We start from the raw sequence: 18,716 nt of genomic DNA on the forward strand, positions 1-18,716 counted from the left end.
AGCCCGATGCTTGGCACTGTGCATTGGGATCTTAGGCTTGTGTGTGACTGCTCGGCCATGGAAACCCATTTCATGAAGCTCCCGTCGAACAGTTATTGTGCTGATGTTGCTTCCAGATGCAGTTTGGAACTTTGTAGTGAGTTTTGCAACCGAGGACAGACGTTTTTTATGCACTACCCAATTGAACACTCGGCGGTCCCGTTCTGTGAGCTTGTGTGACCTATCACTTCGCGGCTGAGCCATTGTTGCTCCTAGACATTTCCACTTCACAATATTAGTACTTCAAATTGACCGGGGCAGCTCTAGCAGGGCAGAAATTTGATGAACTGACTTGTTGGAAAGGTGGCTTCCTATGATGGTGCCTCGTTGAAAGTCTATTGCCATTGTTTGGAGATTGCATTGCTGTGAGCTCGATTTTATACACGTGTCAGCAACGGGTGTAGATGAAACAGCTGAATCCAATCATTTGAAAGGGTGTCCACATACTTTTGTATATACAGTGCATTCTGAAAATATTCAGACCTTGACTTTTTTCACATGTTGTTACGTTACAGCCTAATGTTAAAATGTATTAAATAAAAACATGTCCTCATAAATTTATACACAATACCCCATAATGATTATTTTTGATTTTTGATCCATTTACAAAAAATGTGCAGTGTGTAACCAGCTCAACATGGATAGGAAACGTGAATGTACGTATACACATATCACACACAATAACTACACTGACACGCTGTGACGACAAATCGTGTCTATGAACAAAGTCCATATTTAGACATCCATTTTGTTTCAGGTTCATCTCTTTTATTGCATTAGTTTGTTTTTATCTCCTTCATTCGATCATTTTATGACAAAGTGTGTTGTTGTTTTAAATTGACTTTAAGTTTGATTTGAAGTGTGGTTGTTGTTCCTGACTCAATGAACTCTGCTAATCTGTAATCTGTGTCCTACCATCCCTCCATGATATCAGTGAACCATGTCTTCAACTGAGGACAGAGACAGTATGACCTGACTTCAATCTGAGCCGATGAGTAGGACAACAAATCGCCACCCTGTGAGTGGAATCTGAGAACAGAACACAGAAATGAGCTGCAGAGCCAACGAAAAGCCATCTTCACTCACAGTGGGTGTTCAGCGTGTGTTGTGTGTGTGTGTGTGTGTGTGTGTGTGTGTGTGTGTGTGTGTGTGTGTGTGTGTGTGTGTGTGTGTGTGTGTGTGTGTGTGTGTGTGTGTGTGAGAGAGAGAGAGAGAGAGAGAGAGAGAGAGAGAGAGACTGCATATTGGATCTGGATCTGTCTATCTATCTATCTATCTATTTAATATATTCAATCTATTCAATCAATTCAATCAAATCAAGGGGCTTTATTGGTATGGGAAACATATGTTAACACTGCCAAAGAAAGTGAAGTAGATAATATACAAATGTGAAATAAAAATTAACATAAAACATTTCACTCACAGAAGTTCCAAAATAATTTAGACTCTACAAATGTCATATTATGTATTAATTACAGTGTTGTAACGATGTGTAAATAGATAAAGTACAAAAGGGAAAAAAAATAAACATAAATATAGGTTGTATTTGCAATGATGTTTTTTTATTTACTGGTTGCTCTTTTCTTGTGGCAACAGGTCACACATCTTGCTTCTGTGACGGCACACTGTGGAATTTCACACAATAGATATGGGAGTTTATCAAAATCGGGTTTGTTTTCAAATTGTTTGTGGATCTGTGGAATCTGAAGGAAATATGTATATCTAATACGGTTATACATTTCACAGCAGGTTATGAAGTGCAGCTCAGTTTCCACCTCATTTTGTGGGCAGTGTGCACATCTTTAGAGCCAGGTCTGCCTACGGCGACCTTTCTCAATAGCAAGGCTATTGTCTGTACATAGTCAAAAGTTAAGTTTGGGTCAGTCTTATGTATCGACCTACTGAAGTATCATTCTAATTCTGCTCTGCATGCATTATTTGGTGTTTTACATTGTACACGGAGGATATTTTTGCAGAATTCTGCATGCAGAGTCTGAATTTGGTGTTTATCCCATTTTGGGAATTATTGGTTGGTGAGCAGACCCCAGACCTCACAACCATTAAGGGCAATGGGTTATATAACTGATTCAAGTATTTTTAGCCAGATCCTAATTTGTACATGTAGGTAGCACACAGGAGGAAATTGTATCTCTATCTTCAACTAGCTTTCTCTCTCTTTCTCCATCCTCTCTAAGTTAACTCTGATTCCCTGCTGGGTACTTTGGCACGCTAATGGCTAGGTCATTCTCATTTCACAGTCAAATGGGTTTCCTTTGGGTCTATAATGTACTCCCCCCCTCCCTCATGTTCACCCTCTCCCCTTTGTGTTCTTCATTATCCCTGTCTCCTTCTCTCTCCCTCTATTTTCTCTGTCACCTCTCCCTCCCTATTTTTGTCCCACTCCCCCTCCTCTCTGCTAAGGTCATTATTTTCATACACACACCCATGTCCCTTACCTCTCTCCTCATTTTCTCCATCCATCCATCTTTCTCCCTCCCCTCTCTCTGTTTGTCACGGTTTCTATATAAACATCTATGTTTTCTCACTCCCTCCCTCTCCCCCCTCTCTCAGTTTGCTAATCACATTTTCTATACATCTGTGTTCTCTCACTCCCTATTGGATAAATAACAGGTGTCTGCATGCTCTCTTAACCACTCTCCTTTCCCTCCCTCCCTTCCTCGTTCTCATACACACGTTGTTGCTCTGCAACACACCCTCTCTATAGATCCATGAACTCTGTTCATTCAAGCTCCATCTTCTTCTATTCCAACCCTCTGCCTATCTGTTCCTCTCCGCATCTTCTTTAGACCATCTCTCTTCCCACTTTCCTCTCCTCTCCACATCTCTCCAATCCAGAGGTAGCATACTCTCCTTACCCGTTGTGCTGCAGCTATTTGGGATTAGGTTCAGTCCCTGGCAGAGATTTTCATATTTACTAAAATAATTCCTGGATTTAGTTGACTAATCCTACGCTTTTGTGATATTGATTTAACATATATGGCTTAGCGCTTCTGGCATTTAATATTATGTTTTAAACTACAGTATCAGTTTATCCAATAACCTATTTAACTATGCATATCGTAGCTGGAGGAGAGGCTTGGAGATGCTTGTGTAGGCACGGAATGGATCAAACCCCAATGTATTGTGGGTAGTTGGGTATTTGGGCATACTAGGGGGTAGTTTGCGATTGTGTGTGTGTACGTGTGTGTGTACGTGTGTGTACGTGTACATGTGTGTATGCTTTCGGGTACGTGTGTGTGCATGCATGTGTGTGTGCATGCATGTGTGTGTGTGTGGTAGATGGGTATTTGGTCTCACTAGGGGCCCTGTGTGGGTCTGTGGTGAATGAGCATTGAGGGCATTAGAATGGGGACTTATCGTCTTACTTCATAGTGTCTTACTAATCTCTTTATAGGGGCCCTGCATCATCTGGACAATGCTGTATTATATTAATATATGCTGAAGCTATTGGCATATTCACAAGAGTAATCCTTCCCATGTCTGAGCTGATTCTCTGTCTAGCTAGCTAGCTGGTACTGAAGTGTAGAAGAAAGTCAACATACAGTAAACACAGACAGACAGGCAGGCAGGCAGGCAGGCAGGCAGGCAGGCAGGCAGGCAGGCAGGCAGGCAGGCAGGCAGGCAGGCAGGCAGACAGACAGACAGACAGACAGACAGACAGACAGACAGACAGACAGACAGACAGACAGACAGACAGACAGACAGACAGACAGACAGACAGACAGACAGACAGACAGACAGACAGACAGACAGACAGACAGACACATGTTTACACACACACACTAACCTCGCGGCGCATGACACAGTGCACAGTAATGATGACGAAGCCCTGGACAGAGTCAAAGACAGCAAACAGCACCTGAAGAAGAGCAGAACAGGAGTCAGTTAGCATATACAGTAGAAAGATCAACAGAGAGAGAGAGAGAGAGAGAGAGAGAGAGAGAGAGAGAGAGAGAGAGAATTTGGGAATTTATTTTGATAATCTATACAAAAACATCCCACAAAAAGACTTACAACATAAGCAATTAGAAATCATTAAAAATGTAACATCCTTGAATCAGTCATTAAAAACAACCTAAATCCATTAGATTACCCAATAACCCAACAAGAAATAAATTAATATCTCAAATCTATCAAATGAAAGAAGGCTTGTGGTCTAGATAACATTGAAATGAAATGCTGAAAAACAGCACAACTGAGTTGCAAAATGCTGTGCTTAAATTGTTCAACATGGATTTATTAACTTCTGTCTGCTTCCCTGATGTCTGGAACCAGGGGCTCATCTCCCTGATCCACAAAAGTGGAGACAAATCAGACCCCAATAATTACAGGGAATTTACGTAAACAGCAACTTGGGAAAGGTTTTCTGTAGCATTTTGAATTCAAGAATTCAAACCTTTCTTCAAGAAAAAAATGTAATAAGTAAATGTCAAATTGGCTTTCTCCCCAACTATCGCACTACTGACCATATATACACCGTACACACACTAATTAATAAACACCATCGCACTACTGACCATATATACACCTTACACACACTAATTAATAAACACCATCACACTACTGACCATATATACACCTTACACACACTAATTAATAAACACCATCGCACTACTGACCATATATACACCTTACACACACTAATTAATAAACACCATCGCACTACTGACCATATATACACCTTACACACACTAATTAATAAACACCATCGCACTACTGACCATATATACACCTTACACACACTAATTAATAAACACCATCGCACTACTGACCATATAGACACCTTACACACACTAATTAATAAACACTATCACACTACTGACCATATATACACCTTACACACACTAATTAATAAACACCATCACACTACTGACCATATATACACCTTACACACACTAATTAATAAACACCATCGCACTACTGACCATATATACACCTTACACACACTAATTAATAAACACCATCACACTACTGACCATATATACACCTTACACACACTAATTAAAAATAGAGCAAAAAATAGGGCAAAATCTTTGCTTGCTTTATTGACTTTAAAAAAACAATTTGATTATATTTGGCACAAAGCGCTATTCTACAAAATTCTCCAACGTGGGTTTGGTGGTAAGGTGTATGACTTAATAAAATGTGTGTACACAGAAAACAAGTGTGCAATAAAAAACAAAAAAATAAATTATTTTCACAATGTCGAGGTGTGACGCAAGGCTGCAGTTTGTGTCCAAATCTTTTCAACATTTATGTCAATGAATTATCAGACATGTTGGACCATTCTCCAGCCCCAGGACTCACACTATTTGACAGAGGTACCAACCAAAGAAGGTCTTCAACAGAACCTTAACATTCTAGAGCAATATTGTCAAAATTGGGCCTTGGCAGTTATTTTAGTTTTTTGTAAATCATGATTTCCCCCCAAAAAACAGAAACACAAATATAAATTCACCCTGAACAACACCATACCTTGGTCTGACGATATCTGCATCGGGAAACTTTAAGATAAAGCACGCAGAGCATTGTATGCAATAAAAATTTAATTATTCAAAATCAACATCCCAATTTGAATTTGGACAAAAATATTTGACAGTGTAATCCTCCCAATAGCTCTTTACGGGAGTGAGGTTTGGGAGCCACTCAATAAACTGGACTTTAATATGTGGGACAAACATCCAATTGAAGCCCTACATGCAGAATTCTGTCGGAAAATTCTAGAAGTCCAGAGAAATACACCAACTAATGTATGTAGGGCAGAATTGGGCCGCTTTAAAATGGTAATGAAAATACAGAAAATATTATTAAAATTTTGGCTACATCTGAACTCAAGTCAAACTTCAAGCACTTCAAACCCAAGAACTGAGCCTAGAAACAAGCCCTCCCAGTCAGCTGGTGTTGGACCTAACCAACCAAGCTGACACCAGCACTGCTTCAAAGGAAATAATTCCAATAAACAAAGTCATGAACCAATCAAAGGAATCATATTTACAACATTGGAAAAACGAAACAAAATCCCAAAGCCGACTAATTTGCTATTTTTATTATTTTTCTAAACAGAGAATATGAATTAGCTGATTCTCTCTACTCTGTCAGAGATACAAAGCAGAGACAGATCCTTAGCAAGTACAGGCTGAGTGACCACCAATTGGCAATAGAAACCGGCAGACATAAAAAGACATGGCTACCCAAAGAGGAGTGTGTACGTGGTCACTGCACCACAAGGGAGGTAGAAACAGAGATGCACTTTCTCCTTTACTGTGATAAATATTCCTCACCAAGAGATTCATTATTCACAGAAATGACTACATTTATTCCAAATGTTTACTTATTAAACCCAGAGGAAAAACAAAATATACTCATGGGCGAAGGAGCAGTGGCTCCTCTTGCAGCCAAATATGCATTTGCCTGCCATAGCCTGAGGGACACTGAATAATAACGTCTGCATAGTAAACAGTAACTTACTTATTATTAGTATTCATGTTATTACTATTATTGTTATTACTATTATTATTGTTGTTTATCATTCCAAATAGTAGTGGTATGGGTGATAATGGTAATGATAGCAATGTGATGATGGTGGTGGTAGTAGTAGTAATAATGATAGAAGTTGTAGTACTGATGTAATGGTGAAGATGACAGTTATTTAGATATAAGTTAGTTATAGTTTCATTTTACATGTTTAGCTTTTTATATTTATTACATTTATACCATATTTTTGTTATTGTATTTCATTTTGTAGCATTATTTATTACCATTTTATATTATTATTTGTTATAATTTTATTACAATGTATATTGTATACATTGTTTCTTTGGCAATATTGACACAATGATTTCATGCTAATAAAGCAGATTGGTGTGTGTGCGTGTGTGTGTGTGTGTGTGTGTGTGTGCGTGTGTGCGTGTGTGTGTGTGTGTGTGTGTGTGTGTGTGTGTGTGTGTGTGTGTGTGTGAAGACAGCAAAGTGTACCTGGAACAGTGTGGAGCGGCGGTCGGTGATGGCCAACACAGCAGACATCCAGGTCAGAGCCAGCAGAGGGAGAACTACACAGGAACTCCACAGGGATGCCCTGAGAGAGGAGAAAGACCGGAGAAGAGGGAGAGGAGATGGAGAGGAGAGGGGAGAAGAGGGAGAGGAGATGGAGAGGAGAGGGGAGAAGAGGAGGAGGAGATGGAGAGGAGAGGGAGATGAGAGGAGAGGAGAGGAGATGGAGAGGAGAGGAGAGGAGAGGGGGAGGAGATGGGGAGGAGAGGGGAGAAGAGGGGGGAGGAGAGGAGAGAAGAGGGAGAGGAGATGGAGAGGAGAGGGGAGAAGAGGGAGAGGAGATGGAGAGGAGAGGGGAGAAGAGGAGGAGGAGATGGAGAGGAGAGGGGAGAAGAGGAGGAGGAGATGGAGAGGAGAGGGAGATGAGAGGAGAGGAGAGGAGAGGGGGAGGAGATGGGGAGGAGAGGGGAGAAGAGGGGGAGGAGAGGAGAGAAGAGGGAGAGGAGATGGAGAGGAGAGGGGAGAAGAGGGAGAGGAGATGGAGAGGAGAGGGGAGAAGAGGAGGAGGAGATGGAGAGGAGAGGAGAGGAGAGGGGGAGGAGAGGGGAGAAGAGGGGGGAGGAGAGGAGAGAAGAGGGAGAGGAGATGGAGAGGAGAGGGCAGAAGAGAGGGAGGAGAGGAGAGAAGAGGGAGAGGAGATGGAGATGAGATGGGAGAAGAGAGGGAGGAGAGGAGAGAAGAGGGAGAGGAGATGGAGATGAGATGGGAGAAGAGAGGGAGGAGAGGAGAGAAGAGGGAGAGGAGATGGAGATGAGATGGGAGAAGAGAGGGAGGAGAGGAGAGAAGAGGGAGAGGAGATGGAGATGAGATGGGAGAAGAGAGGGAGGAGAGGAGAGAAGAGGGAGGAGAGGAGAGAAGAGGGAGAGGAGATGGAGATGAGATGGGAGAAGAGGGGGAGGAGAGGAAAGAAGAGGGGGAGAGAAGTTCAGCCTCTAGAATCTTGGATGGCAATTCACTCATAACACATTCACACATGTGAGTGTGACCACAACCACACACACGAGCACGCACACAAACCAAAGTGACACACACGAGCACGCACACAAACCCACAGTAACACACATGAGCCTTGCACACAAACCCACAGTGACACACACGAGCACGCACACAAACCCACAGTAACACACATGAGCACGCACACAAACCCACAGTGACACACATGAGCACACACACCAGCACACAGTGACACACGAGCACACCCACGAACACACAGTGACACACACGAGCACACACACCAGCACACAGTGACACACGAGCACACACACACGAACACACAGTGACACACACGAGCACACACACCAGCACACAGTGACACACGAGCACACACACACGAACACACAGTGACACACACGAGCACACACACCAGCACACAGTGACACACGAACACACAGTGACACACACATCAGTTGCTCTCCAGACGGTGTGATGGATGTAGAACGCGGCCAGGTGAGAGACGGACAACTGACAGCTGTCTATAAGGGGTCTGCTGATGTGAGATCCCAGCATGTGTGTGTGTGTGTGTGTGTTCCCTCTGGTTACCCATGAAATCTGACACCAATTGAATATGTTCATGCTGTCATAGTTTCATATCCAGAGAGTGTTAGACTGTCAGAAAGACAGATCTGTCTTTAGCCTCAGAGAGAGATAGAGAGATAGAGAGAGAGAGAGACAGACAGACAGACAGACAGACAGACAGACAGACAGACAGACAGACAGAAAAAGGGATAGAGAGAGAGAATGAGAGAGCTGGTGAGGGGAGATGTAGAAAGAGAATGAGATGGAAGAGCAGATATGGTCATATTAACTCTCAGACAACTCTCTTTGCAAGAAGAAGAGAAGACAGAAAGAAAGAGACAGAGTGTGTGGGTTTGTGTCTGTGTGTGTGTCTGTGTGTCTGTGTGTGTGTCTGTGTGTGGACTAACATGGCGCTGCTGGCTGTAGAGCTGGACATAGCTGTACTTGAGATCACACCACACTTGGAGCATTTCAGGAGCAGTCTGCTACGCGACGCCTCCAGCGGTGGACTTTAAGACACACAAACACACACACACGACGAGGGAGGATACACACACGACGAGGGAGTATACACATACGACGAGGAAGGATACACACACGACGAGAGAGGATACACACACGACGAGGGAGGATACACATACAACGAGGGAGGATAGACACACGACGAGGGAGTATACACATACAACGAGGGAGGATACACACACGACGAGGGAGGATACACACACGACGAGGGAGGATACACACACGAGGGAGGATACACACACACGACGGGGAGGATACACACACGACGAGGGGAGGATAGACACACGACGAGGGAGTATACACATACGACAGGGAGGATAGACACACGACGAGGGAGTATACACATACGACGAGGGAAGATTGACACACGACGAGGAGTATACACGGGAGTATACACATACAACGAGGGAGGATAGACACACGACAGGAGTATACACATACAACGAGGGAGGATAGACAAACGACCAGGGAGTATACACATACAACGAGGGGAGGATAGACACACGACGAGGGAGTATACACATACAACGAGGGAGGATAGACACACGACGAGGGAGTATGCACATACGACGAGGGAGGATAGACACACGACGAGGGAGTATACACATACGACGAGGGAGGATAGACACACGACGAGGGAGGATACACATACGACGAGGGAGGATAGACACACGACGAGGGAGGATACACACACGACGAGGGAGGATAGACACACGACGAGGGAGGATACACACACGACGAGGGAGGATACACATACAACGAGGGAGGATAGACACACGACGAGGGAGTATACACATACGACGAGGGAGTATACACACACGACGAGGGAGGATACACATACAACGAGGGAGGATACACATATGACGAGGGAGTATACACACACGACGAGGGAGTATACACATATGACGAGGGAGGATACACACACGACGAGGGAGGATACACATACAACGAGGGATGATACACACACGACGAGGGAAGATACACACACGACGAGGGAGGATACACACGACGAGGGAGGATACACACATGACGAGGGAGGATAGACACACGACGAGGGAGGATACACATACGACGAGGGAGGATACACATACAACGAGGGATGATAGACACATGACGAGGGAGTATACACATACGACGAGGGAGGATACACACACGACGAGGAGTATACACATACAACGAGGGAGGATAGACACACGACGAGGAGGATACACATACGACAGGGAGTATACACACGCGACGAGGGAGGATACACATACAACGAGGGAGGATAGACACACGACGAGGGAGGATACACATACGACGAGGGTGGATACACACACGACGAGGGAGGATACACATACAACGAGGGAGGATAGACACACGACGAGGGAGGATACACATACGACGAGCGAGGATACACACACGATGAGGGAGTATACACATACAACGAGGGAGGATACACACACGACGAGGGAGGATACACACACGACGAGGGAGGATACACACACGACGAGGGAGGATAGACACACGACGAGGGAGTATACACATACGACGAGGGAGGATAGACACACGACGAGGGAGTATACACATACGACGAGGGAAGATTGACACACGACGAGGGAGTATACACATACAACGAGGGAGGATAGACACACGACGAGGGAGTATACACATACAACGAGGGAGGATAGACAAACGACGAGGGAGTATACACATACAACGAGGGAGGATAGACACACGACGAGGGAGTATACACATACAACGAGGGAGGATAGACACACGACGAGGGAGTATGCACATACGACGAGGGAGGATAGACACACGACGAGGGAGTATACACATACGACGAGGGAGGATAGACACACGACGAGGGAGGATACACATACGACGAGGGAGGATAGACACACGACGAGGGAGGATACACACACGACGAGGGAGGATAGACACACGACGAGGAGGATACACACACGACGAGGGGAGGATACACATACAACGAGGGAGGATAGACACACGACGAGGGAGTATACACATACGACGAGGAGTATACACACACGACGAGGAGGATACACATACAACGAGGGAGGATACACATATGACGAGGGAGTATACACAAACGACGAGGGAGTATACACATATGACGAGGGAGGATACACACACGACGAGGGAGGATACACATACAACGAGGGATGATACACACACGACGAGGGAAGATACACACACGACGAGGGAGGATACACACACGACGAGGGAGGATACACACATGACGAGGGAGGATAGACACACGACGAGGGAGGATACACATACGACGAGGGAGGATACACATACAACGAGGGATGATAGACACATGACGAGGGAGTATACACATACGACGAGGGAGGATACACACACGACGAGGGAGTATACACATACAACGAGGGAGGATAGACACACGACGAGGGAGGATACACATACGACGAGGGAGTATACACACGCGACGAGGGAGGATACACATACAACGAGGGAGGATGGACACACGACGAGGGAGGATACACATACGACGAGGGTGGATACACACACGACGAGGGAGGATACACATACAACGAGGGAGGATAGACACACGACGAGGGAGGATACACATACGACGAGCGAGGATACACACACGATGAGGGAGTATACACATACGACGAGGGAGGATACACACACGGCGAGGGAGGATACACATACAACGAGGGAGGATAGACACACGACGAGGGAGTATACACATACGACGAGGGAGGATACACACACGACGAGGGAGGATACACACATGACGAGGGAGGATACACATACAACGAGGGAGGATACACATGACGAGGGAGTATACACATACAACGAGGGAGGATACACACACGACGAGGGAGGATACACATACGACGAGGGAGGATACACACACGACGAGGGAGGATACACATACGACGAGGGAGGATACACACACGACGAGGGAGGATACACATACGACGAGGGAGGATACACACGACGAGGGAAGATACATACAACGAGGGAGGATACACACACAGCGAGGGAAGATACATACAACGAGGGAGGATACACACACGGCGAGGGAAGATACATACAACGAGGGAGGATACACACACGGCGAGGGAAGATACACACGAGGGGTAGGGAACAAAGGCAAGGGGGGAGGAAGGACACACAAAAGACAAAGGAAAACAAACAAACGGAAACACACACACACACACACATTTAACAAGTAATGGGAGCATTGGGGCGCAAACCGCATACACACATTCACACACATGAGAGTGAGGAATGGATGGGTTGTGCGGTTGTAAAGGAAGACAAAAAGTACAGAAGGACAGATGGACAAGAAGAGAGGGAGAGGAACACAGAAAAAAAGGAGAAAAATGTTCAAACCTCAAAGTAGTAGCAATGGACAACAAGTCAGAATACAAAAGATCATGACAGAATGTAGTGACAGAGAAACGCAAGCGAGAGGAAGTAGAGCAGAGAGAGAGAGTGAATGAAAGAGAGGGAGCAGTGAGAGAAAGCGAGAAAACAAAGAGCAAAGAGGCAGAGGAACTGCCTAACAATATAGCTAACACTGATTAATAAGAATGTACAGTGAGACAGACGGGAACTGCCAGGACCAACTGTTTCTCTCCCCCCAGCGTGTGTGTGTGTGTGTGTTTTCTGTTCATGACCTATTTCAGTGATGATTAGTTTGTGTGGGTGTTTGGGACAGGCCAGTCTAAACAGCTTGTTGAGGTCTTCTGCTAATGGCCAGTCTGGGGGCCCTGGTCATTACCAATAGGCCTCAGTGGCTCAGTGCTAGTACCATGATACAGATGTGTCTGGACAGTAATAAAGTCATGGTTCGGGCAGAGTGAGTCAAGTTGGTTTTCTGTGTGTATTTGTGTTGAATGCTCTTTGTGTGTGTTGAAAGCGGTGTGCACATTGAAAGAAGTGTTTTTTATTGAGATCGCTGTGCGTGTATAAATGTGTGTGTGTGTGTTGGGGGAACTGTGCTGAGGGTTGTTTAGTGCTGACTCAATGTGAAGCTTCATTGACTCTTGGAGTGCTTTCCCTCACATCCGAAACCAGCCGCAGACTGGTGTGTGTGTGTGTGTGTGTGTGTGTGTGTGTGTGTGTGTGTGTGTGTGTGTGTGTGTGTGTGTGTGTGTGTGTGTGTGTGTGTGAAATACTCTCAGAGTACTTGTCCTCTCAGAGGAAGCCAGGCAATGAGGCTACTGAGGTCAGACAGGGAGAGAACACAGCTAGACCATTAAAGAGAGGCTTGCTGCTACTGCTGATGTGTGTGTGTGTGTGTGTGTAATGCTCAGTGCAGACTGATGGGGCAGTACGTAGTGTGGCTATGCTACATTAGCCTCCCAGCACATCTCATTGCCTTAGTGCCATCCACAGAAATACACTAAAACTAATGGCAAGTTGTCCTATTAGCATGGGGATGGAGGGAATGTGTGTGTGTGTGTGTGTGTCAGTTTGTGTAAGTGTGTGTGTGTGTGTGTGTGTGTGTGTGTGTGTGTGTGTGTGTGTGTGTGTGTGTGTGTGTGTGTGTGTGTGTGTGTGTGTGTGTGTGTGTGTGTGTGTGTGTGCGTGCGTGTGTGTGTGTGTAAGTCTATGTTTCTGTGAGTGTGTGTGTGTGTCAGTGTGTGTAAGTGTATGTTTCTGTGAGTGTGTGTGTGTGTGTGCCAGTGTGCGTAAGTGTATGTTTTTGTGAGTGTGTGTGTGTGTGTGTGTGTGTGTGATGTGTGTGTGTGTGTGTGTGTGTGTGTGTGTGTGTGTGTGTGTGTGTGTGTGTGTGTGTGTGTGTGTGTGTGTGTGTGTGTGTGCCAGTGTGCGTAAGTGTATGTTTTTGTGAGTGTGTGTGTGTGTGTGTGTCAGTGTGTGTAAGTGTATGTTTCTGTGAGTGTGTGTGTGTCTGTCAATATCTCTGTTTGTGAGGCCCATTTAAGCAGAAGCGAACTGCACAAAAAGGTTCAGTGTTTGCAGAGGGATGGGAACGATGTGCATTGTGTGCATGTGTGTGTCTGAGGGATCTTGTCCTTGGGTGTTGTTCTCTCTGTGCATGTGTGTATGTCCTCTGCGTGTGTGTGTCTTCTGCATGTGTGCGTCCTCTGCGTGTGTGTATGTCCTTTGTGTGTGTATGTTAACTGGCTTAATCCCCATAAAAGCTCAGGGGAACAAGCCAATCGAGACCGCAGATAGAGAACTATACCATTAACCCTCAGATTGAGAACTATACCATTAATCCCCATATAGAGAACTATACCATTAACCCTCAGATAGAGAACTATACCATTAACCCTCAGATAGAGAACTATACCATTAACCCCTAGAGAGAGAACTATACCATTAACCCTCAGATAGAGAACTATACCATTAACCCTCAGATTGAGAACTATATCATTAACCCTCAGATAGAGAACTATACCATTAACCCCTAGAGAGAGAACTATATCATTAACCCTTATATAGAGAACTATACCATTAACCCTCAGATTGAGAACTATACCATTAACCCCTAGAGAGAGAACTATACCATTAACCCCTAGAGAGAGAACTATATCATTAACCCTTATATAGAGAACTATACCATTAACCCTCAGATAGAGAACTATACCATTAACCCTCAGATTGAGAACAATACCATTAACCCCTAGAGAGAGAACTATATCATTAACCCTTATATAGAGAACTATACCATTAACCCTCAGAGAGAGAACTATACCATTAACCCTCAGATAGAGAACTATACCATTAACCCTCAGATTGAGAACTATACCATTAACCCCTAGAGAGAGAACTATATCATTAACCCTTATATAGAGAACTATGACATTAACCCTCAGAGAGAGAACTATACCATTAACCCTCAGATTGAGAACTATACCATTAACCCCTAGAGAGTACTATATCATTAACCTTCATATAGAGAACTATGCCATTAACCCTCATATAGAGAACTATACCATTAACCCTCAGAGAGAGAACTATACCATTAACTCTCAGATAGAGAACTATACCATTAACCTTCATATAGAGAACTATACCATTAACCCTCAGATAGAGAACTATACCATTAACCCTCAGATAGAGAACTATACCATTAACTCTCAGATAGAGAACTATACCATTAACCTTCATATAGAGAACTATACCATTAACCCTCATATAGAGAACTATACCATTAATCCTCATATAGAGAACTATACCATTAACCCCCCGATAGAGAACTATACCATTAACCCTCAGATAGAGAACTATACCATTAACCCCCATATAGAGAACTATACCATTAACCCTCAGATAGAGAACTATACCATTAACCCCCATATAGAGAACTATACCATTCACCCTCAGATAGAGAACTATACCATTAACCCTCATATAGAGAACTATACCATTAACCCTCAGATAGAGAACTATACCATTCACCCTCAGATAGAGAACTATACCATTAACCCTCAGATAGAGAACTATACCATTAACCCTCAGAGAGAGAACTATACCATTAACCCTCAGATAGAGAACTATACCATTAACCCTCAGAGAGAGAACTATACCATTAACCCTCAGAGAGAACTATACCATTAACCCTCATTTAGAGAACTATACCATTAACCCTCAGATAGAGAACTATACCATTAACCCTCATATAGAGAACTATACCATTAACCCCAGATAGAGAACTATACCATTAACCCCCATATATAGAACTATACCATTAACCCTCATATAGAGAACTATACCATTAACCCTCATATTGAGAACTATACCATTAACCCCCATATAGAGAACTATACCATTAACCCCCATATAGAGAACTATACCATTAACCCTCATATAGAGAACTATACCATTAACCCTCATATAGAGAACTATACCATTAACCCCCATATAGAGAACTATACCATTAACCCTCATATAGAGAACTATACCATTAACCCCAGATAGAGAACTATACCATTAACCCCAGATAGAGAACTATACCATTAACCCCCGATAGAGAACTATACCATTAACCCTCATATATAGAACTATACCATTAACCCCAGATAGAGAACTATACCATTAACCCCAGATAGAGAACTATACCATTAACCCCAGATAGAGAACTATACCATTAACCCCCGATAGAGAGCTATACCATTAACCCCGATAGAGAACTATACCATTAACCCTCATATAGAGAACTATACCATTAACCCCAGATAGAGAACTATACCATTAACCCCAGATAGAGAACTATACCATTAACCCCAGATAGAGAACTATACCATTAACCCCAGATAGAGAACTATACCATTAACCCTCATATAGAGAACTATACCATTAACCCCCGATAGAGAACTATACCATTAACCCCCGATAGAGAACTATACCATTAACCCTCATATATAGAACTATACCATTAACCCCAGATAGAGAACTATACCATTAACCCTCATATAGAGAACTATACCATTAACCCCAGATAGAGAACTATACCATTAACCCTCATATAGAGAACTATACCATTAACCCCAGATAGAGAACTATACCATTAACCCCAGATAGAGAACTATACCATTAACCCTCATATAGAGAACTATACCATTAACCCCCGATAGAGAACTATACCATTAACCCTCATATAGAGAACTATACCATTAACCCCAGATAGAGAACTATACCATTAACCCTCATATAGAGAACTATACCATTAACCCCAGATAGAGAACTATACCATTAACCCCAGATAGAGAACTATACCATTAACCCCATATAGAGAACTATACCATTAACCCCAGATAGAGAACTATACCATTAACCCTCATATAGAGAACTATACCATTAATGCCCGATAGAGAACTATACCATTAACCCCCGATAGAGAACTATACCATTAACCCTCATATAGAGAACTATACCATTAACCCCAGATAGAGAACTATACCATTAACCCTCATATAGAGAACTATACCATTAACCCTCATATAGAGAACTATACCATTAACCCTCAGATAGAGAACTATACCATTAACCCTCATATTGAGAACTATACCATTAACCCCAGATAGAGAACTATACCATTAACCCTCATATAGAGAACTATACCATTAACCCCCGATAGAGAACTATACCATTAACCCCCGATAGAGAACTATACCATTAACCCTCATATAGAGAACTATACCATTAACCCTCATATAGAGAACTATACCATTAACCCTCATATAGAGAACTATACCATTAACCCTCATATAGAGAACTATACCATTAACCCTCAGATAGAGAACTATACCATTAACCCTCATATAGAGAACTATACCATTAACCCCAGATAGAGAACTATACCATTAACCCTCATATAGAGAACTATACCATTAACCCCCAGAGCACCTAGCAACAAGATTGATTTGACATCACAGGACAATGGAGAGAAGAGAGAGAAGAGAGAGAAGCGAGAGATCAAATCAATTTGCAGGGAAATGAAAGCATGGATTTAGCTGGGAGGACATTGAAATCTCTGCTCATTGGATTAGTACCAATGACAAATCACCGCTGATGGAATTACAGACCAGGGAGTAGAGGAAACCACTCTACTGTACTGTGTGTGTGTATCTGTGTCGATGCATGTGTGTGTGTATATGCCCATACATATGTGTGTGTGTGTATGTGAGACCGCATTATGAATCATTATACGTAAACTGTATGCATGTCCATGACCTTAGTCTGTTTGTATATCGTCTACACATTATCATAGTCAATCATGTCACCCTGGAAGCCTTTATCACAGTAGCTACTAGATATACTGTATGTTCCTGCAATGCCTCTGTAGAGTCAAAATAGACTGAGTGGTATTTATGTCATTGATGTTGACATCCTTGATGTTTGAGTCTCTACAGGCCATGGTAAATGAAAATGTGTAGGAGTGTTTGTATAGTAATGTCATGAATGGTTGTCTCCTCGGAGTGTAAAAAGCCTCTATACTCGCTCATTAACATACTGTATGTGAAGAGTTAAAGGCTTATAACTGCAGTTGTCGGTCTATGGTGGCCTGAATTGGTTCCCAATCAGAGGCAGCTGTTTATCTTTGTCTCTGATTGGGGAACCTATTTAGGTTGCCATTTTCCATTTTGGTTTTGTGGGTTATTGTCTGTGTAGTTGCCTGTCAGCACTCGTGTTAAATAGCGTTACGGTTGTTTTGTTATTTTGTTAGCTTGCTTGATGTTTTTTTATTAAAAGATGAATGTATTCTTTTCACGCTGCGCCTTGGTCTCATCGTTATGACGGACGTGACAGCAGTCTATTTGTGTGTTCAGGGTTATTTAAAAGAGTTGACATACTCATGGTTTCTCTTTGTCTGCATCTTTGTGGGACTCATCTTTCTCCATAAGATCTCTTACGCAGATAAGGATGCAGGAACCATAGAAATAGAATCACTAGAGAGACACCCATTGACCTGATTCATGTTTATAGTCACTCTATTTATATTTTTGGAATAAGTAAATATTGTATATTCATAATCAAATCATCCCAAAACAGTGAAGAGTCCTTGCCCCTCCAGGTAGATGCTGAGCATTGAATGTAGATGGTTGTGGACACAT

The 18,716-nt window shown here is 43.3% G+C and overlaps 1 protein-coding gene across 1 annotated transcript in view; it reads right to left on the bottom strand.

Annotated features, from left to right (window-relative positions):
* Positions 1-18,716, bottom strand: part of LOC135551893 (adhesion G protein-coupled receptor B2-like) — a 528,123-nt gene that overhangs the window by 63,807 nt on the left and 445,600 nt on the right. The window contains 2 exon segments of the mRNA XM_064983168.1: positions 3,848-3,919; positions 7,036-7,135. Of these exon segments, the coding sequence (XP_064839240.1) occupies positions 3,848-3,919; positions 7,036-7,135 (172 nt within the window).

Source organism: Oncorhynchus masou, chromosome 13 (assembly GCF_036934945.1).
Source record: "Oncorhynchus masou masou isolate Uvic2021 chromosome 13, UVic_Omas_1.1, whole genome shotgun sequence".
NCBI classification, from domain to species: domain Eukaryota; kingdom Metazoa; phylum Chordata; class Actinopteri; order Salmoniformes; family Salmonidae; genus Oncorhynchus; species Oncorhynchus masou.